General features: G+C 42.5%; 1 protein-coding gene across 1 annotated transcript in view; it reads left to right on the top strand.

Annotated features, from left to right (window-relative positions):
• COL21A1 (collagen type XXI alpha 1 chain) overlaps positions 1–16,010 on the top strand; it is a 197,684-nt gene that overhangs the window by 111,933 nt on the left and 69,741 nt on the right. The window contains exons 16-17 of the mRNA XM_068279365.1: positions 9,560–9,613; positions 15,801–15,845. Of these exons, the coding sequence (XP_068135466.1) occupies positions 9,560–9,613; positions 15,801–15,845 (99 nt within the window). The remainder of the gene's footprint in view (positions 1–9,559; positions 9,614–15,800; positions 15,846–16,010) is intronic.

Here is a 16,010-nt window from a genome sequence, read left to right as displayed (position 1 = left end):
AAGTAGAATGGGGTCTGCATAAGCAAACAGTAATCTCAGCATGGTTCATTTAGGTGCTGGCCCCTGGCCTGGTTATCGTGCCCATAAGAGGTTAATTTGGGTACTGGTAAATGGCTTAAGGGGCCCATACACTGGTCAATTTCAGCTGTCGATCGACCAATCGATTCGATCAAATTGATCGATCAATTTGATCGATCTGACAGAATGGAGGATCTAGGTCAATCTGCTGCTGCCAGCAGATCGATGGCCCATAGAGTTGCATTGGATCTAATGGTCCAATAATGCATTTAGATTGATTTCCAATAGATTTAATTCTGAAATCTGTTGGAAATCTGTTCCTAGTGTGTGGCACACATCACATAGATTCCAGTCAGATTCCGACTTGACAGGCATCTGTTAGAAATCTATCTGATGGTCGAATCTGCTGCAAATCTATAAGTGTATGGCCACCTTTATACATATCCAAAGCGCTGTCTTTCACGATTGTAGCACCTTGTGTTTGGATTCAGTACCAGAGGTGAAGACAATAGAAAGTGGGTATCTGTCAGTGTTATACTTGATAGGTTTAAGCATCATTAAGGAAGGTTAGTAATAGGAAGGATTGGGTAGGGTTTGTGATTTACATTACCTTTCAATCCTGCAAGAACACTGAAAGGATGCAGTTGTTGGATATTTCAACTTTGAGTGGCTGATCTCTTGCCTCCACATTAGCCAGTGAATGAATCATTGACTCACAGCAGTTCCAAATTAGAAAATTAGACCAGAACCTAATGGCACAGAAAACTGCAAGATTAAAATAGAGAACAGAATTACTGTGTGTGTGTGTGTGTGTGTGTGTGTGTGTGTGTGTGTGTGTGTGTGTGTGTGTGTGTGTGTGTGTGTGTGTGTGTGTGTGTGTGTGTGTGTGTGTGTGTGTGTGTGTGTGTGCGCGCTTTCTCTGATGCCGCAGACTGGTGATCAGCATAAAATTTCAACCAGCCATATAATTAGGGTGTGCTAATCTTCCAGTCTGCTTCTGCACTATTGGGGTTCACAACAATGAGAACTTTATCTGAATAGTTCATGCAGCATGGCAGAGAGCAAACAACCTACTTCTTCTTCACACTTACAGTATCTGCATTGCATATATCGCTAGATCAGAAACTGAGGGGGAGTCATGTGTGGGCAAAGATGTCTGCATTTTGTGCTACCAGCCAGAAATTAGTGCAGGTTGGTCGAAAACTGCAGATTGTTATAGTGAGACTAGCAGGAAGTAGAAAGTCCTAGCAACAGAGGTGGTGATATAGGAATCAGAATCATTTTTTTCGCCTCATTAAATTGAATCCCAGAAGAAAAATAACATCAGTGTATTGCTCTGCTTCCTATTTATTTAGCTTGGTACTCTTATGTTATTACAATAACCTCCTGAGCGGTATGGACGAGTTCAGCTCGTCCATTACCGCTGGAGGGTGCCGTTCAGGCCCTGCTGGGCCAATTTTCGCCAAATAAAAAGCAGCACACGCAGCCAGAACTTTGCCAGCCGCGTGTGCTACCTGATCGCCGCCGCTCTGCGGCGATCCGCCGCGAGCTGCAGCGAAAGAGGGTCCCCCTAGCCGCCCGAGCCCTGCGCAGCCGGACCAATCAGTTCCGGCCAGCGCTAAGGGCTGGATCGGAGGCGGCTGACGTCAGGACGTCGGCTGACGTCCATGACGTCACTCTGCTCGTCGCCATGGCGACGAGAAAAGCAAAACAAGGAGGGCCGCTCATCGCGGCCCTTCTTGTTACTTCTGATCGCCTCAGGCGATCAGAAATATGCGGCAGGAGCGCCCTCTAGTGGGCTTTCATGCAGCCAACTTTCAGTTGGCTGCATGAAATAGATTTTTTTTAATAAAAAAAAAAACCCTTCCGCAGCCACCCTGGCGATCTTAATAGAACGTCAGGGAGGTTAAGGGCCTAATCCAAATCACTTTTTCTCCTAAGTGACAATTTTTCATCTTCTGTTTAAAATAGCTTTTGAAGCAAAATATACTACTCCACAAGTGACTTCTTAAACACTTTATAACTTTATTATATACGCAGTTAACAATGAGAAATAGAAAACCCTATGGCTATATTAAAATCAAATACCATTATACCAATGGTAATCACCATCTCTTCATAAGGTTCAACCAAAGCCAGCTGCATGATTCACCAACATGCTTACTACACTCCCGTGCGCACTGCTAACTGGCCCTAGCCACAAGCTTGTTACTACCAAATGTCTCAGCTTCAACATAATGCAAATATAATGCAAACATATACTAATCATATACTAATTAAATGCATATAAATGGTAGGATTCAGTGACTGTTCGTTACTGCAGCTAGTTCATATAGTTGTGAAGGTGTCCAACTACCTCCACTTGGTTAATTGGATGTATGGATACTAGAACACTGCTGGGTTTATAAGGTTAATCAGTGTTTTATTAATTTCAGTAAAGTGCAAAGATTTATTGATAAAAAAGCATAGGAATGTTACTACTTCATTAAAAGGCAAATATAATGCAAATATATGCTAATGTAAATGCACATAAATGGTAGGATTTAATGTTCCTACAATAAGTCACACATCATCATGCATACAGAATGCATCAATCATACATGGGCTTCCTGGCAGTTAAAAAATGAGGCAAGGGGAAAAAAAATATATATAATCAAAAAACCACAAAAACTGTAACTATATGGATAAATTAAATTTTGTCCTTATTGTGCATAAAAAAGAGAGGAAGACAATTGCTCTGTGCAAAGTTCTGTTTAATGGTATGTAGTTCCTATTAGAGGGTCTGTCGGGGTTGTTGTTCTGTGTTTCAGTGGAAGATATAAATAAATCAATGGTTGCTTTCCCTTTATGGTATGTACTATTTCAATGAGCTTTGTATAAATTGTTTACCCAGTGGGCTAGGTACTCACAATCCCTGCAGCTTGTCTCGTCTGATTGGCGGTGTAGTTTACCCAATGGACTATGTACTCACGGCTCCTGCTGCTGGTGTTGCTGTGCTAGCCTGTTTCCAATGCCATCTTTGTTAAAAAACTCTAGAGGTACAATCCTTTATATTGTGAAGGATCAAAAACACAGTCCTTTTTCAGGGTAATCCACCTTACCCACCGACACTTATTTATAACTTTAGAAGAGGACTATATAGACTGATGCAATCTCAGAGAGGCAAAAAAACTCTGAAAAATATTTATTGACACATATAGAAAAACATCAAAAACACATGATTCTTCAATATCACAATGATTGGTCTTAGAGATATATAGGATAAATTTGAGTTGACAAATGGGTGTAGCTTTACGGGTATTAAACTTCAGGTTTCCAATGCCACACAGTGCCAATCTCTGCAGGGTTGGCGGTCACATGACTAAGCTTCAGCCGGTAGCTTAGATTGTCTCCAGTTGCAGTCCCTCCAGCAGCAGTGTATCTACATTGACGCTGGACTTATATAATCTCCTGGCAGTGGATGGTAGTGTAGCTAACTTCTACAGAGATGTCCGCTGGTCAGGGAGTTAGGCTAATAGCTTAAAAAGTACTGTCAAAATTATTATGAGTATTTTCTTGCTTGCTGGTGGATGAAAAGGGCATATTATTTATTGTTTTATTTATAATCTGAAAATATCACCTCAATCAAAACTTAGGAGGAAAAGTGAATTGGATCAGGCCTTAAAGAGAGTCTGAAGCTAAATAAATTACCTCTTTTTATTGCACGGTTATGTTAAGCATTAAGTTCAAAGCTGATTTGATGCATTCCCGTGGAAGAAAGAGGTATTTATCCCCCCGAAATCCACGGGGCAAAATTATCTGATTGCTTCCTGGTAGAGGCAGAACTTTGCGCTGTAGCTCTGCCTCCAGTCCAGTCAATCTCTGCTGATCTCTGCCTCTTCCTGCCCCTCTCAGTCTTCTTTCACTGAAAGTGGCAGGGAGAGGTGGAGATTGACTGGACTGGAGGCAGAGCTACAGCGCAAAGCTCTGCCTCCCCCGGGCAGCAAAATGCACAACCTGGAACATCGTGGAATTTTGCCCCAGGGATTTTGAGGGGATAAGTACCTTGTTCTGCAGCGGGGATGCAGTGAATCAGGTTTGATCCCAATTCTTAACATAACTGTGTAATAAAAAAAGGTAAATTATTTGGCTTCAGACTCTTTTTAAGTGTACTAACATTTTAGTGAATATGTCTCTCCAGTAATAAGAAGGATGTCGCCTGACTGTGCATTGTAACATAAGCTTTGTTGATGATAGAAATGATGATGATGAATAGAAAGAAGAGACTAAAGAAGAGACACACAATACAATAAAATGATCATATTTTAGATCAATTCAATAAAAACAATAATTTCTACAGAAAAACCAAATGCTTTTTTTTTTTTTATTCTGATTGTATTCCCTGTTTTTTTTTCAATGTTTCTCGATCAGGAGTGGTGGACATTTCTGATCAGTTGTTTGTATGATTGTATGGTGTGTGGTAGAATGACAATTTTGTAATGTAGAGATGCAAGCATTTTTTTGCAGAATTTTAAATCATTTTTTTATAATTGTGGAAAAATGTAACACATGTTGGTCAGATTTTTCAAATGGTACAATCAATCAGAAAAATTGATTGTAAATCTTGAATTGAAAAGAAGTGTAAAAAATTGTATGCTGTGTGGCCACCTTTACAGTTTCATTGGCATTTGCCATAGTTAATATTTTGTTGAACAATACATTTTATAACTGCCCCACCAAACTTCTGACCTTTGAGGAGTAAATGAGAGTAAGTAGCATCCATTCACCTTTTTGTGAAATGTAAATATTTCTCCACTTTCTCCTTTATGGGGGTGACTAGGACCAGAAGGAAGACTAGTCATTTCCTGATCATTATTTTCTCATCAAAATTAAGACAGAGATTAGATTTTGTTTAGTAGCTATACTTATTAAAATGTGGGGCAAGAGGAGGGAGGCAGTGTAGATATAAGCAAAACATGGACCTGGAGTTCCAGTTTTTGGTTTGTGAATTGTGGAGTATAACTTTAAACTGGCATTTACGGTACTCATGTTTTCACTCATGTTTTCACTCATGTGTTCATCTAAATCTGTTTGCCAAATGTCTGCATGCAATTCACTGAAGACACATGTTTCTGATTTTAAATCTTTATGAATTGAAGGGGTAATAAATACCTGAGATAAGCATAAAATTAGATTTATGGGAACAAGTCTAATTTTTAGGATTTTAATTTCTAAGCCTCATATGGTTATTTTTTTTTGTATTGATTGTTGTGTTGTCTGTTTTTAAAGTTTGTAGTTTCAATTGTGTGTTTTTCCTCTTCAGGAATTTAATATTGCAAGAGAGAGCAGTGAAATAATCAAGCTCGTAAACTAGATTTAATATTTGTCTCAGTTGTTGATTTCTTTACAGCCTTATGAAATATCCACTTTATCTTACTAGAACTACTCTTGTTTAGCATATTGCTTTGGGTCAGCTTTACAACTACTGAAAATGTGGTTAAAGAATATCTGTAAGGAAAAAACCTCCCTGGGGGGTACTCACCTCAGGTGGGGGAAGCCTCCGGATCCTATTGAGGCTTCCCCCGTCCTCCTTGGTCCCACGGAGGTGGCAAAAATCCTCCTGGAGTGGCAGTGATGTAAATATTTACCTCCGTGGCTCCAGCGCAGGCGCAGTATCCACTCTCTGCATGGAGATAGGTGAAAATAGCCGATCTCCGTCGGGCGCCTGCACAGTAGAGCGGACCCGACAGAGATTGGCTATTTTCGCCTATCTCTGTGGGAAGACCCACAACAGCACCACTGCTGGAGCCAGAAAAGGTAAATATTGCACAGCGTGACAAATTGTCGCCTGTGCGTTCCGGGGGCTGCAGCGAGACCGCCGTGGGACACAGGAGGACGTGGGAAGCCTTGATAGGGTCCAGAGGCTTCCCCCTACTGAGGTGAGTACCCCCCAGGGGAACTTTTCTCAGTACAGATTTTCTTTAAAGTCCTGCACTAAGTAATCAGCCACTTTACAAAATTACATGTGCTTTTTACAGAGTAATAAAACATTAAAATCAGGTGGTGGTGGTGGTAAGGGGTGGTGGTTTCCAGTCTAGCAGGGCGGGTTCTTTGATGGGAACAGATGCCTAGGGCCACAGAGCCAGCTCATGCCCCAAAATCTCTCTCCAAATTAATAGTGTTTTCCCAGGGCCCCTGCTAAGTACTTGCAGTGGAGCAAACTTGCCTGTCTGGCCAACATGCCCCCTTTTTCAGTCTGCGTACTTCCACCTTTATTCTCCATTAGCTAGGACTTGCCCTTTTGCAGGTAAGGTATCTTTTTCCTCTCCCAGTCTTGTGATTAGGATAGATCATAGCCTACATTAATTATCCTAAATTATCCTACATCAAAATCTCGTTCTGCACATGCGTAGAACACTTCCTAGCGATAGGAGCATTATCGAGGATGGGCATGCATAGTTGCTGGTGAGGGGGAAACTGAAATGTAGTCCCAGCGGGGGAACAGAGGATTGGTTGGACACAAGGCGCGGGCACAGGGTGGATGCAGGAGGGCGGTAGAAGCCCCAGGTGAGATAATTTTTTTTTTTTTTTTTTAGCTGACTCAAGTTTTCCTTTAAGGGAACTGGCAGTTGTGCATAAGAATTCCATAAAGCACAATATACTAAGAATAGCTCTGTGTTGCCCCCTGGCCATAGAACCTGAATAAGCGTGTAGATCAGATGTTTGACTTAGGTCTGACTGGATTGTGTGCATGCTTGTTTCAGGTGTGTGATTCAGGAAATAATTATGGTAGCATCCGTATCCCTCTCAGTTCAAGTATCTTTTAACTTCCCAGGCTACTTCCTCCCATTCAATAGGTTAATCATGTAACCTCTCAGTATGAGGCCCGGTGCACACCAAAATCCGCTAGCAGATCCGCAAAATGCTAGCAGATTTTTAAACGCTTTTTTTTATTTTTATGAGGCGTTTTGCTAGCGTTTTGCGGATTGCTGCTGCGGATTTCAGTGTAGCATATTTCATATATTGTTACAGTAAAGCTGTTACTGAACAGCTTCTGTAACAAAACCGCCTGGCAAACCGCTCTGATCTGCCGTTTTTCAGAGCAGTTTGCGTTTTTCCTATACTTAACATTGAGGCAGAAATGCCTCCGCAATCCAAAAAATGCCTCACCCCGGGAGGAATCGTTTCTGCAAACCGCCTCCCGCTGTGTTGTGCACACCCCCATTGAAATACAGTACCCTAGCGTATCCGCAGCCGCAAGCGGCTGCAAAAACGCTCGCAAAGCCGCTCGGTGTACCCCAGCCCTTAGTGTCCACTTTTAAAGGGGATCCGAGATGAAAAAATAACTATTAAAAGCAACTTGTCTATATACCTTATCTAAAATTTAGATAGTTTACAAAGCAAAACTAGCTGCAAACCGCTTCATCAGTTTGATGATTATTTATTCCTGTGATACAATGAGGGCAGCCATGTTCTGTTTGTGACATTACACACAGTCAAACTGATAGCATCTCCAGCTCTTAGACTGTGACAAATTCAGTAAGGTTAGGTGCAAGTAAGTAGATTACATTAACCTTCCTGGCGGTAAGCCCGAGCTGAGCTCGGGCTATGCCGCCGGAAGGCACCGCTCAGGCCCCGCTGGGCCGATTTGCATAATTTTTTTTTGCTGCACGCAGCTAGCACTTTGCTAGCTGCGTGCAGTGCCCGATCGCCACCGCTACCCGCCGATCCGCCGCTATCCGTCGCGCCGCAGCCGCCCCCCCCAGACCCCGTGCGCTGCCTGGCCAATCAGTGCCAGGCAGCTCTATGGGGTGTATCGGAATCCCCTATGACTTCACGACGTCGTTGACGTCGTTGACGTCATCCCGCCCCGTCGCCATGGCGACGGGGGAAGCCCTCCAGGAGATCTCGTTCTTTGAACGGGATCTCCTGATCGCCGATCGCCGGCGGCTATCATGTAGCGAGACTTTGTCTCGCTACATGAAAAAAAAAATAAAAAAAAAAGATTTGCTGCCCCCTGGCGATTTTTTAGCAGGGTTAAGGAGAGGTTAAGGTTCTGTATCAATAAGGGGTTTTGTACTGTGGCAGAGGTTAAACATCAGGGAAGGGTTAATATTGGTGGCATTAGGGCCCTTTTCCATTACCAGTAACAATTGCAGATGGGAAAATGCAGCTGTTTCCCCCCTGCACTTGTTCTTTGTGGGTTTTTTTTGGGGGGGGGTTGCAACATCGTGGTGCATGGAAAAGTACCACTCAATTACTCTTGTGTGGAGATAATGGTCCGCACCACATCCAAGTATTAATCAGCTTTATTGAAGATACATAAAATGCTGTGTAGCAGCTACAGCCCGCTGTTTCGGGTTGCATGCCCTTTTACAAGCTGGCTTGTAAAAGGGCATGTAACCTGACATAAATACTTACGTAAGGGTCTGAACTTTTTAAATATGCATGTCAAGAGAGTATCTTAATATATATATTTTTTAATTATAAGCTTGTAAATAGTGATGGACGCAAATTGAAAAGATGCACCTTTATTCCTAAATAAAATATTGGTGCCATAAATTGTGATAGGGACATAATTTAAATGGTGTAATAACCGGGACAAATGGGCAAATAAAATACATGAGTTTTAACTACGTTAGCATGTATTAATTTTAAACTATAATGGCCAAAAACGGATCAATTAATTGTGATAAGTAGCTATAAAGTTATTGGCGAATGAATGGGAGGTGAACGTTGCTTGGATGCATATGATTTTCAACGCTGTAGGCTGAAGTGGTTAATAACCAACGTGGTCAGCTATCACAAAGATATGACGCAAGCATTTTATATACTTGTCTGTTCAGTTATGTAGTAGCAGGTACATAAATCTCATTTCTAAGGCAAAATAATCAGGCCAAATCTTCATGTCTTCCTTCACTGATTGCAGTGACAGCTTTAGTTCCAGGATAGTCCCAGGCCAGAAGAATCATTTTTCCAGACAGACATTCAGCAGATTGGATAAGAGTTGGCTTGAATAAGTCCTTGCTCACTGCTGACGCATAAGTATGCAGGGACAAGAAAATCCTTGTCATAGCTGACTTTGTACTGACAGCCCTTCTGGAGCAAACTGTCAGTTTACATGCTGTCATAAAAGCCTTAATATATGACAGCGCACACTGCTTTATCAATCAGGCAGTTAGTTAAACTATGTTCTACAAGGTTTTTCATCTGGAGAAGACACTTTCTTGACAGTTAGCTCATCTTTAGAATGTTTATATTAATAAAAGGAACAGGCACAATAGGCACGGAGGGAGTGGGCAGGATCTGGGTTCTGAGTAATTGATGTGTTTACATATTTATAAAAAAAAAAAACTCTGTAATGCTTCAGATCACCATTAAATAAAAATATGGGGTACTTTTGGAAATAATGTTATGTTTACATCAACTTGTAGCTGTGGTGCTAATTGAAAGACTCAAGCTATGTTGCCTATGAGTTTTCTATTATAGATTCAGTTTTCTTCAGCATTACGTGTACATATCTTGTTAACAATGAACTAATGTATATGTTATGTCTGGAAAGGGAGAAGACGGTAAACCAGGTCCACCGGGATTGGAAGGTCAAAGAGGATTACCTGTAAGTAATGTTTTGTCAAATATTTTAAACTATTACCTAATGTACCTAGACTTGCTTTGAAGAAAGATTGTCATTTGGCAATAATTAAACATTATTATAGGGGTTCTAAGACCCCTTAGTGATCTTCACCATTTATTGTTTATGGCATGCTGTGATCTGAGTGAGCAAACATCAACAGTCCATGTGGCTGCCATCCTAATATATATATATGTATATATATATATCCTAATATACAGTATATATATATATATATATATATATAATATATATTATTTTAAGAGTCTTGGGATTTTGAGCTTCCAGGGCACTCTACAAGGAATGTATACATGAGGTGCCTGCTGATCACCTATGCTAACAGGTTGTACAGTTTAAAGTGGTTCATTTTAATGTAGAAGGTTACTACCTATTTTTCTTATCGTTATAACTACAATGTGGTATAGATGTACTGTGAGTATATCTTGTTGTCAGCTGCCATTCCCTGGGGCACTGTTCGGCCACTCATCGCTTTGAAGACTGTCATTGAGAATCCATATGAATTTCACTTTTGTCTGACATATAACTGTGATTCTTCTATAGCATCTGAATTATTCATATAGGTCATCACTGCAAGAAACTTACTGTACATAGCTTTTTGCAAACATTATGAAATATGAAACTTGTGAACTCTGTATTTGGCGCATTCTTGTTAATGTCTGTTTTTAGATTGCATTGCTATAGACCAGCGGTCCTCAAACTAAGGCCCGTGGGCCGAATGCGGCCCCCTGAGGCTTTTTCACCGGGCCCTCCACTTACAAAATGTATTACTTATAGATGCGGTCAACTGCATCTTTAAATATTGGTGTCTTGCAGATAGAATAGCAGTGCTGGTACCATCAATCCACAGGGAAGCCAGCGAGCAGTCATTCATTGGCTTCCAATCAAATTCTGCATCAGGTGACATTGCTGTCCATTTGGACGACAGGTATGCTTCACTGTCAGAGTATGCTTCACTGCTTTACTATCTGCACATGCTGTATTGGGGACATAATATCTGCTGTGGTAAATGGGAGACAAAAGGGCTTCACGTGTGAACAGGTAATAGTTTACACTACCTACGTTCAATGTAATGTTTTCTACATCATATCATGTATACGCCGGCCCCCCATTAGTTTGAAGTATGTTGACCTGGCCCTTGACGGAAAAAGTTTGGGGACCCCTGGTATAACCTGTCAAGGACACATAAAAAAAAAAAAATAAACTGCTTGGCATCTGAAGCTCCTAATGTTAGGTACATGATAACAGGGGTATGGCAGACACCTAATTTTCACCATAGCGCCCCTTTAAGTTCCCCAGAGCTGCTCCAAGCTCTGTACACAACTGCTGCTCCATCCAAAGTCAACTGTAGCAGGGAAAGAAAGGGGGCGGTGCTGTGAGCTGCAGTATGCCTGCAGATATTCTGGTGTCTCAACTTGTGCCTGTCCCCAGTCACTGCACCGGCCCTGGTCTGAGGGGGGATTCTGGGCAGCTGTTATCCCCCTGCGTTTGCCTATGATGGTGGGGTTAAATACCAATATACCACAATGTATACATAAAAAGTGTTTCTGATGCTGAAACCAAGAAAACTAAAGTAAAAATGTGTATTCTGGATAATTTATGATATTCTACTACACATTCTACAATATACTATATACCACAGTCACTGACCACACCAACAATGGTGAAAACCCCTGTTGTTTGAATAAAGATCAGAGCCGGCGCTTGCATTAAGGCAAGGGGGCAATTACCCCAGGGCCCCTAGCACTGCTGGGGCCTCCAGCCTCCCCCTGCCTTTACATTAATGTGGTCGCTTTCCCCCTCCCCCCCCCACACTGCCAAAGCCCCAACCTCCCCCGATTGATCCATGCTAATAAATATAACTGCTAGCAGGGCCCCAGCACACAGCAACACTTGTAGTTTACCTGTGTCGGCTGCTGTGCTGGAGCCGCTTGCCCGTCTTCATTCTATTTCCTGTGTGACCGGGCGCATCATATCAAGGGCTTGATTCACAAAGCGGTGCAAAGTGTTTGCACGCTGGTGAAAAGGCCCTTATCACGCCTAAACTCACTTTAGGCATGATAAGAAGAAACTCGCGCGAAGTTACCGCGCGTACGCGCGTACGCGCGTAAGTGCGCGCGCAGCACCCGACGCTTCGCGCGAAGCTCCCATTAAGCCCTATGGGACTTTGCGCGCGCGAACGCGCGTACGCGCGGTAACTTCGCGCGAAGAGCAGGAAAAATCGGTGATAACTCAGTGGTGCAAAGGTTATCACGCCTAAAGTCTTTTAGGCGTGATAACTGGGTTATCACCGCTTTGTGAATCGAGCCCCATGTGTGACATGCGCCGGGTCACACAGGAAATAGAATGAAGACGGGCAAGCGGCTCCAGCAGAGCAGCCGAGACAGGTAAACGGCAAGTGCTGCTGTCGTGCTGGCGCCCCGCTTGCGGATATATTTAACAGTGTGGATCAATCAGGGGGTAGAACGTGGTTCTAGCAGCGTGGGGGTGCATGCCTCGGCATCTGGGCAGTGGGATGGGGGCCCCAGGTTACCTTTGCCCCGGGGTCCCATCAGGGGTTAAACCAGCCCTGATAAAGATCCTCAAAAAAACTGTAGCTCATCTGATTTTCCAAGATTCAGTGGGCTGGACTTGTGTCAACAAAAGCTGAAGCAAGCCAAAATGTGTAGAAGAAAGAAATATAAACATGAATTTAACTAGTTGTAAGTAGAGATGGCCCAAACGGTTCACCGGCGAACGGTTCCTGGCGAACTTCCGGGGTTCGCGATCGCTGAGAACCGCAAACTTTTCTGGAAGTTCGGTTCGCCCCCATAGTGCATCATGAGGGTCAACTTTGACCCTCTATACAGAGCAGATGATCTTGGAGCTAAGCAACGTGTCATCCCCCTCTGCTAAGTCAGGCTGAGTGTAACAGCTGATTTCTCCTCTCTCGCGCTCTCTCTGGTGTACTGGACATGCAGGCTGTGTGCAGGGAAGTTCATAGCACTGCAAACAGACTAGCCGAGTGAGTGTAAACTGAGTGTAAGCGGGAATGTAAAGTCATTTACCTTGCTTATTTGTTTATCTAACATCTTCAGCTTCAGCAGAGAGAGAGCTGCTATGGGGCAGCCCCAGTCAGCAGAGGAAGGGGGGATGGGCAGGATCTCTGCATGAGCTCTGTATTACCTTATCAAGCATTTAAAAAAGCAAAAGCTGCTTGGTTTTTGATGCTCCTAATTTAGATACATGCTACGAGGGTTATCCCAGAAAAACAATTTTCGTTAAAGTGCCCCTTTAACAGAGCACAGAGTCAGATATGAGCACAACCCTATGGCCTGCTGTGCGACTGTTTCACTTTTCCCTTACCAGTGTCGACTGCTATTATCGGTATCCAAACTGGTCCTGATCGATCCCGTTGTTGATCAGGAGCAGATCAGACATGGACATGGAAATTGTTGTCAGATCCTTTCAGTCAGATGGGAAATTGCATTATGTGTACCCAGCATGATGTCCTACCATATTATTATACTGTATTATGTGTGGCTAAGGGAGACATTTCAGGAATCCCCCTCCTCCCTTTAAAATCCTGGGTTTGCCCCTTACCATACCAGTGATGTTTAGCCTAGGTTATAATGGACCTGATGCAGTAAGTTAAGGTAATACTGCCATACACATACAGCACACGGCAATGTTACACTTACTTCCGCAACAAGTACAGTGCGTTACGCGATTAGTGCAACCTGGGGTACTCAAGTAGTGTGGCTGTTTCTATGGTAATGAATGTTACTAGAAAGCATGACTATTAGTAACTCTCATTACTGTGGTAAAATTGATGCTACTGGAGTACCACAGGTTGCGCTAATATCATAATTCGTTGTACTTGCTGTGGATGTATAATATAATATTGCTGTGTGCTGTCTGAGCACGGCAATAATACTGCAAGTTACTGCATCAGGCCCAATGTCACAAAGCCTTTTCTTCTCAGTGCACTATGTGAGATCAATTGAAGTTCCTGCTCACTACACAGAGGAAATAAATACCCACAGTGGTTCGTGTTTTCAGCAGTAAAGGTGTCGATATCACTGATACATTTAAAAATGTAAATCAGGATGAGGTAAGATTTTACAGTGGGGAAACATTGGCTAAATAACTTATAAATTAATTTTGTAAAAGGTAATGAATTTAATGAATTAAGTTATATTTCTGTTAAGTTCCTCTTTATATCTGTGTGCTGCCCTAGTGCCCTTAGCTGTTGCTTGACATGATGTATAAACTCCTTTATAAAAGATCTGTTGTCATTTGGAGGGGGGAGAGCGAGTTAGTGATTATCTCTGTAATAGATCAGAGATGTTTGAAGGGGAGGTATGGTGGATGAATTTGAGGGCCAGCCAGAGCAGTATAAATTGAATTCTGAGGGGGGCAGGGAGCTAGTGAGGGGACTTGCGAAGAGGGGCCACTGAAGAGGAGTGACGGAAGGAATGAATAAGCCTGGCAACTGCATTCATAAAAAATTGCAGGAGTTGGAGTCTGGTCTCAGGAGGCCTAGAAAGGATGGCATTGCAGTAGTCCAGACAGGAAATTACATACCATACGAAGCTCTACACCAGGCTTTCTCAACCAGGGTTCCCTGGAACCCCAGGGTTCCTTGAGGACTCTGCAGGGGTTTCTTGGCATTTTGCCCTATCGTGGGGGAAGTATAATAGAGCACACTATAATAGGTGGTACTGTAACAAGAAGCACTACATTGGGGGGTCAGGAGACAGTATAATGAGTGGCAGTGTAATAGAGGGTAGTGAAATTAGCAGCCTAACCTACTTAAAGACCACGCCTCCTAAAAAATAAATGTAGGGGTTCCTCGAGACCAAAAAATTGTTTGCAGGGGTTCCTTGAGATCCAAAAGTTATTTACAGGGTTCCTCCATGGTAAAAAGGTTGAGAAAGGCTGCTCTACACTGTAAGAAACAGCAGAAGTGACTAGTGGCTTAGATTCACAAGCCAGCTTTCTCTTCCAGGTGATTATATTCTACATTTCCTATGAAAGATCCAGATGCAAATCTTGTCTATCAGTAATAAATGTAATGTAAATAGCTGTTTATTTGTGCATTCCTATAATTCTAAATACATTACTTCACAATGTTGTGAGCTTATTAACTACTTGCCGACTGCTCCATGCCAATTGGCGTGAGCAGTGCGGCAGCCCCAGGACCGCTCCACGCCGATTGGTGTGAAAGGCCGTCTGTGGGGCTAGCAGGAGGTCGCGTGCAGGCTATGCAGAGTTGTACGGCCATGCAGCTTGGCCTTAAAGCTGCAGTGGCCAATATCATGAAAAAGGGCCTGGTCTTTAAGGGAGGCCGGGGGGGGGGGGGGGGGGGATTTGGGTTAACACTGTGGTCCTCAAGTGGTTAAGAGAAAAGAAAATCTGTGTATGATGATTACACACAATGACCTTATTCATTAAACTTTACATTGCACTGATGCACTTTACGTAGCACGTGTTATGTAAATTAGATATGCATGCATGCGTATACATTGCATATGTTGCCCCAGTTGTAAGCATTGTTGGCTAACCCAGTCAGCTAACCTTATGTCGTATGCAGTCACGGCAACGTATGCATTGCATACACTGCTTATGCTATTTACATAATGTGTTATGAATGATAGGGCTTGATTCACAAAGCCGTGCAAACTGTTTAGCACAGGTGTGCTAAACAGTTAGCACGTGAAGTGCCGTTCGCAGCAAATTGTGCGTGCAAATGTCCGCGATCGCGCGAATCGCGGCATTTTGCCCGTGCAAAAGTCCGCGAACGGCACTTCACGTGCTAACTGTTTATCACACCTGTGCTAAACAGTTTGCACGGCTTTGTGAATCAAGCCCATAGTCTGACTGCTAAGCAAAGCTCGTCTGCAGTTAGCTACCTTGTAGCTTTCAGCACAATCATTTCTGCAGCTATTATAAATAAAAAACAATCATCAAATAATAAAAAAATATTCATAATTTTTACTTATTATCCATATTATTCCAGCTGCAATCTTGATGTGATAAAGCCTTATTCTGTTTGAAATATAGTTGGACGGAATTTACATGGTTGAAAGAAAAGAATACAAATAACCCAGTAATATTTAGGAATAGAATGCTATAAAATTCACAATATAATATTCAACTTATATCCTTTTAGGGAATACCTGGAATTCCTGGAAATAATGGCAGACATGGATTAAAGGTATTGGTACTATTTTTAGGTAGCCATATGAAGTCATATGAAGTGATTAAACATTCTGAGGATGTTTTGGGTGATTTAGGAAATGAAGTGCAGTGGATGAATTAGTGATGTAGATGAGCATTAAAATTACATGGAGCCTAAAGTTCTACAAGATTAGAGAAAGCT

This window comes from Hyperolius riggenbachi, chromosome 4 (genome assembly GCF_040937935.1).
Source record: "Hyperolius riggenbachi isolate aHypRig1 chromosome 4, aHypRig1.pri, whole genome shotgun sequence".
Classification (NCBI taxonomy): Eukaryota; Metazoa; Chordata; class Amphibia; order Anura; family Hyperoliidae; genus Hyperolius; species Hyperolius riggenbachi.
The sequence above is the reverse complement of the archived record's forward strand: the minus strand, read 5'-3'. Positions and strand labels throughout refer to the sequence as shown.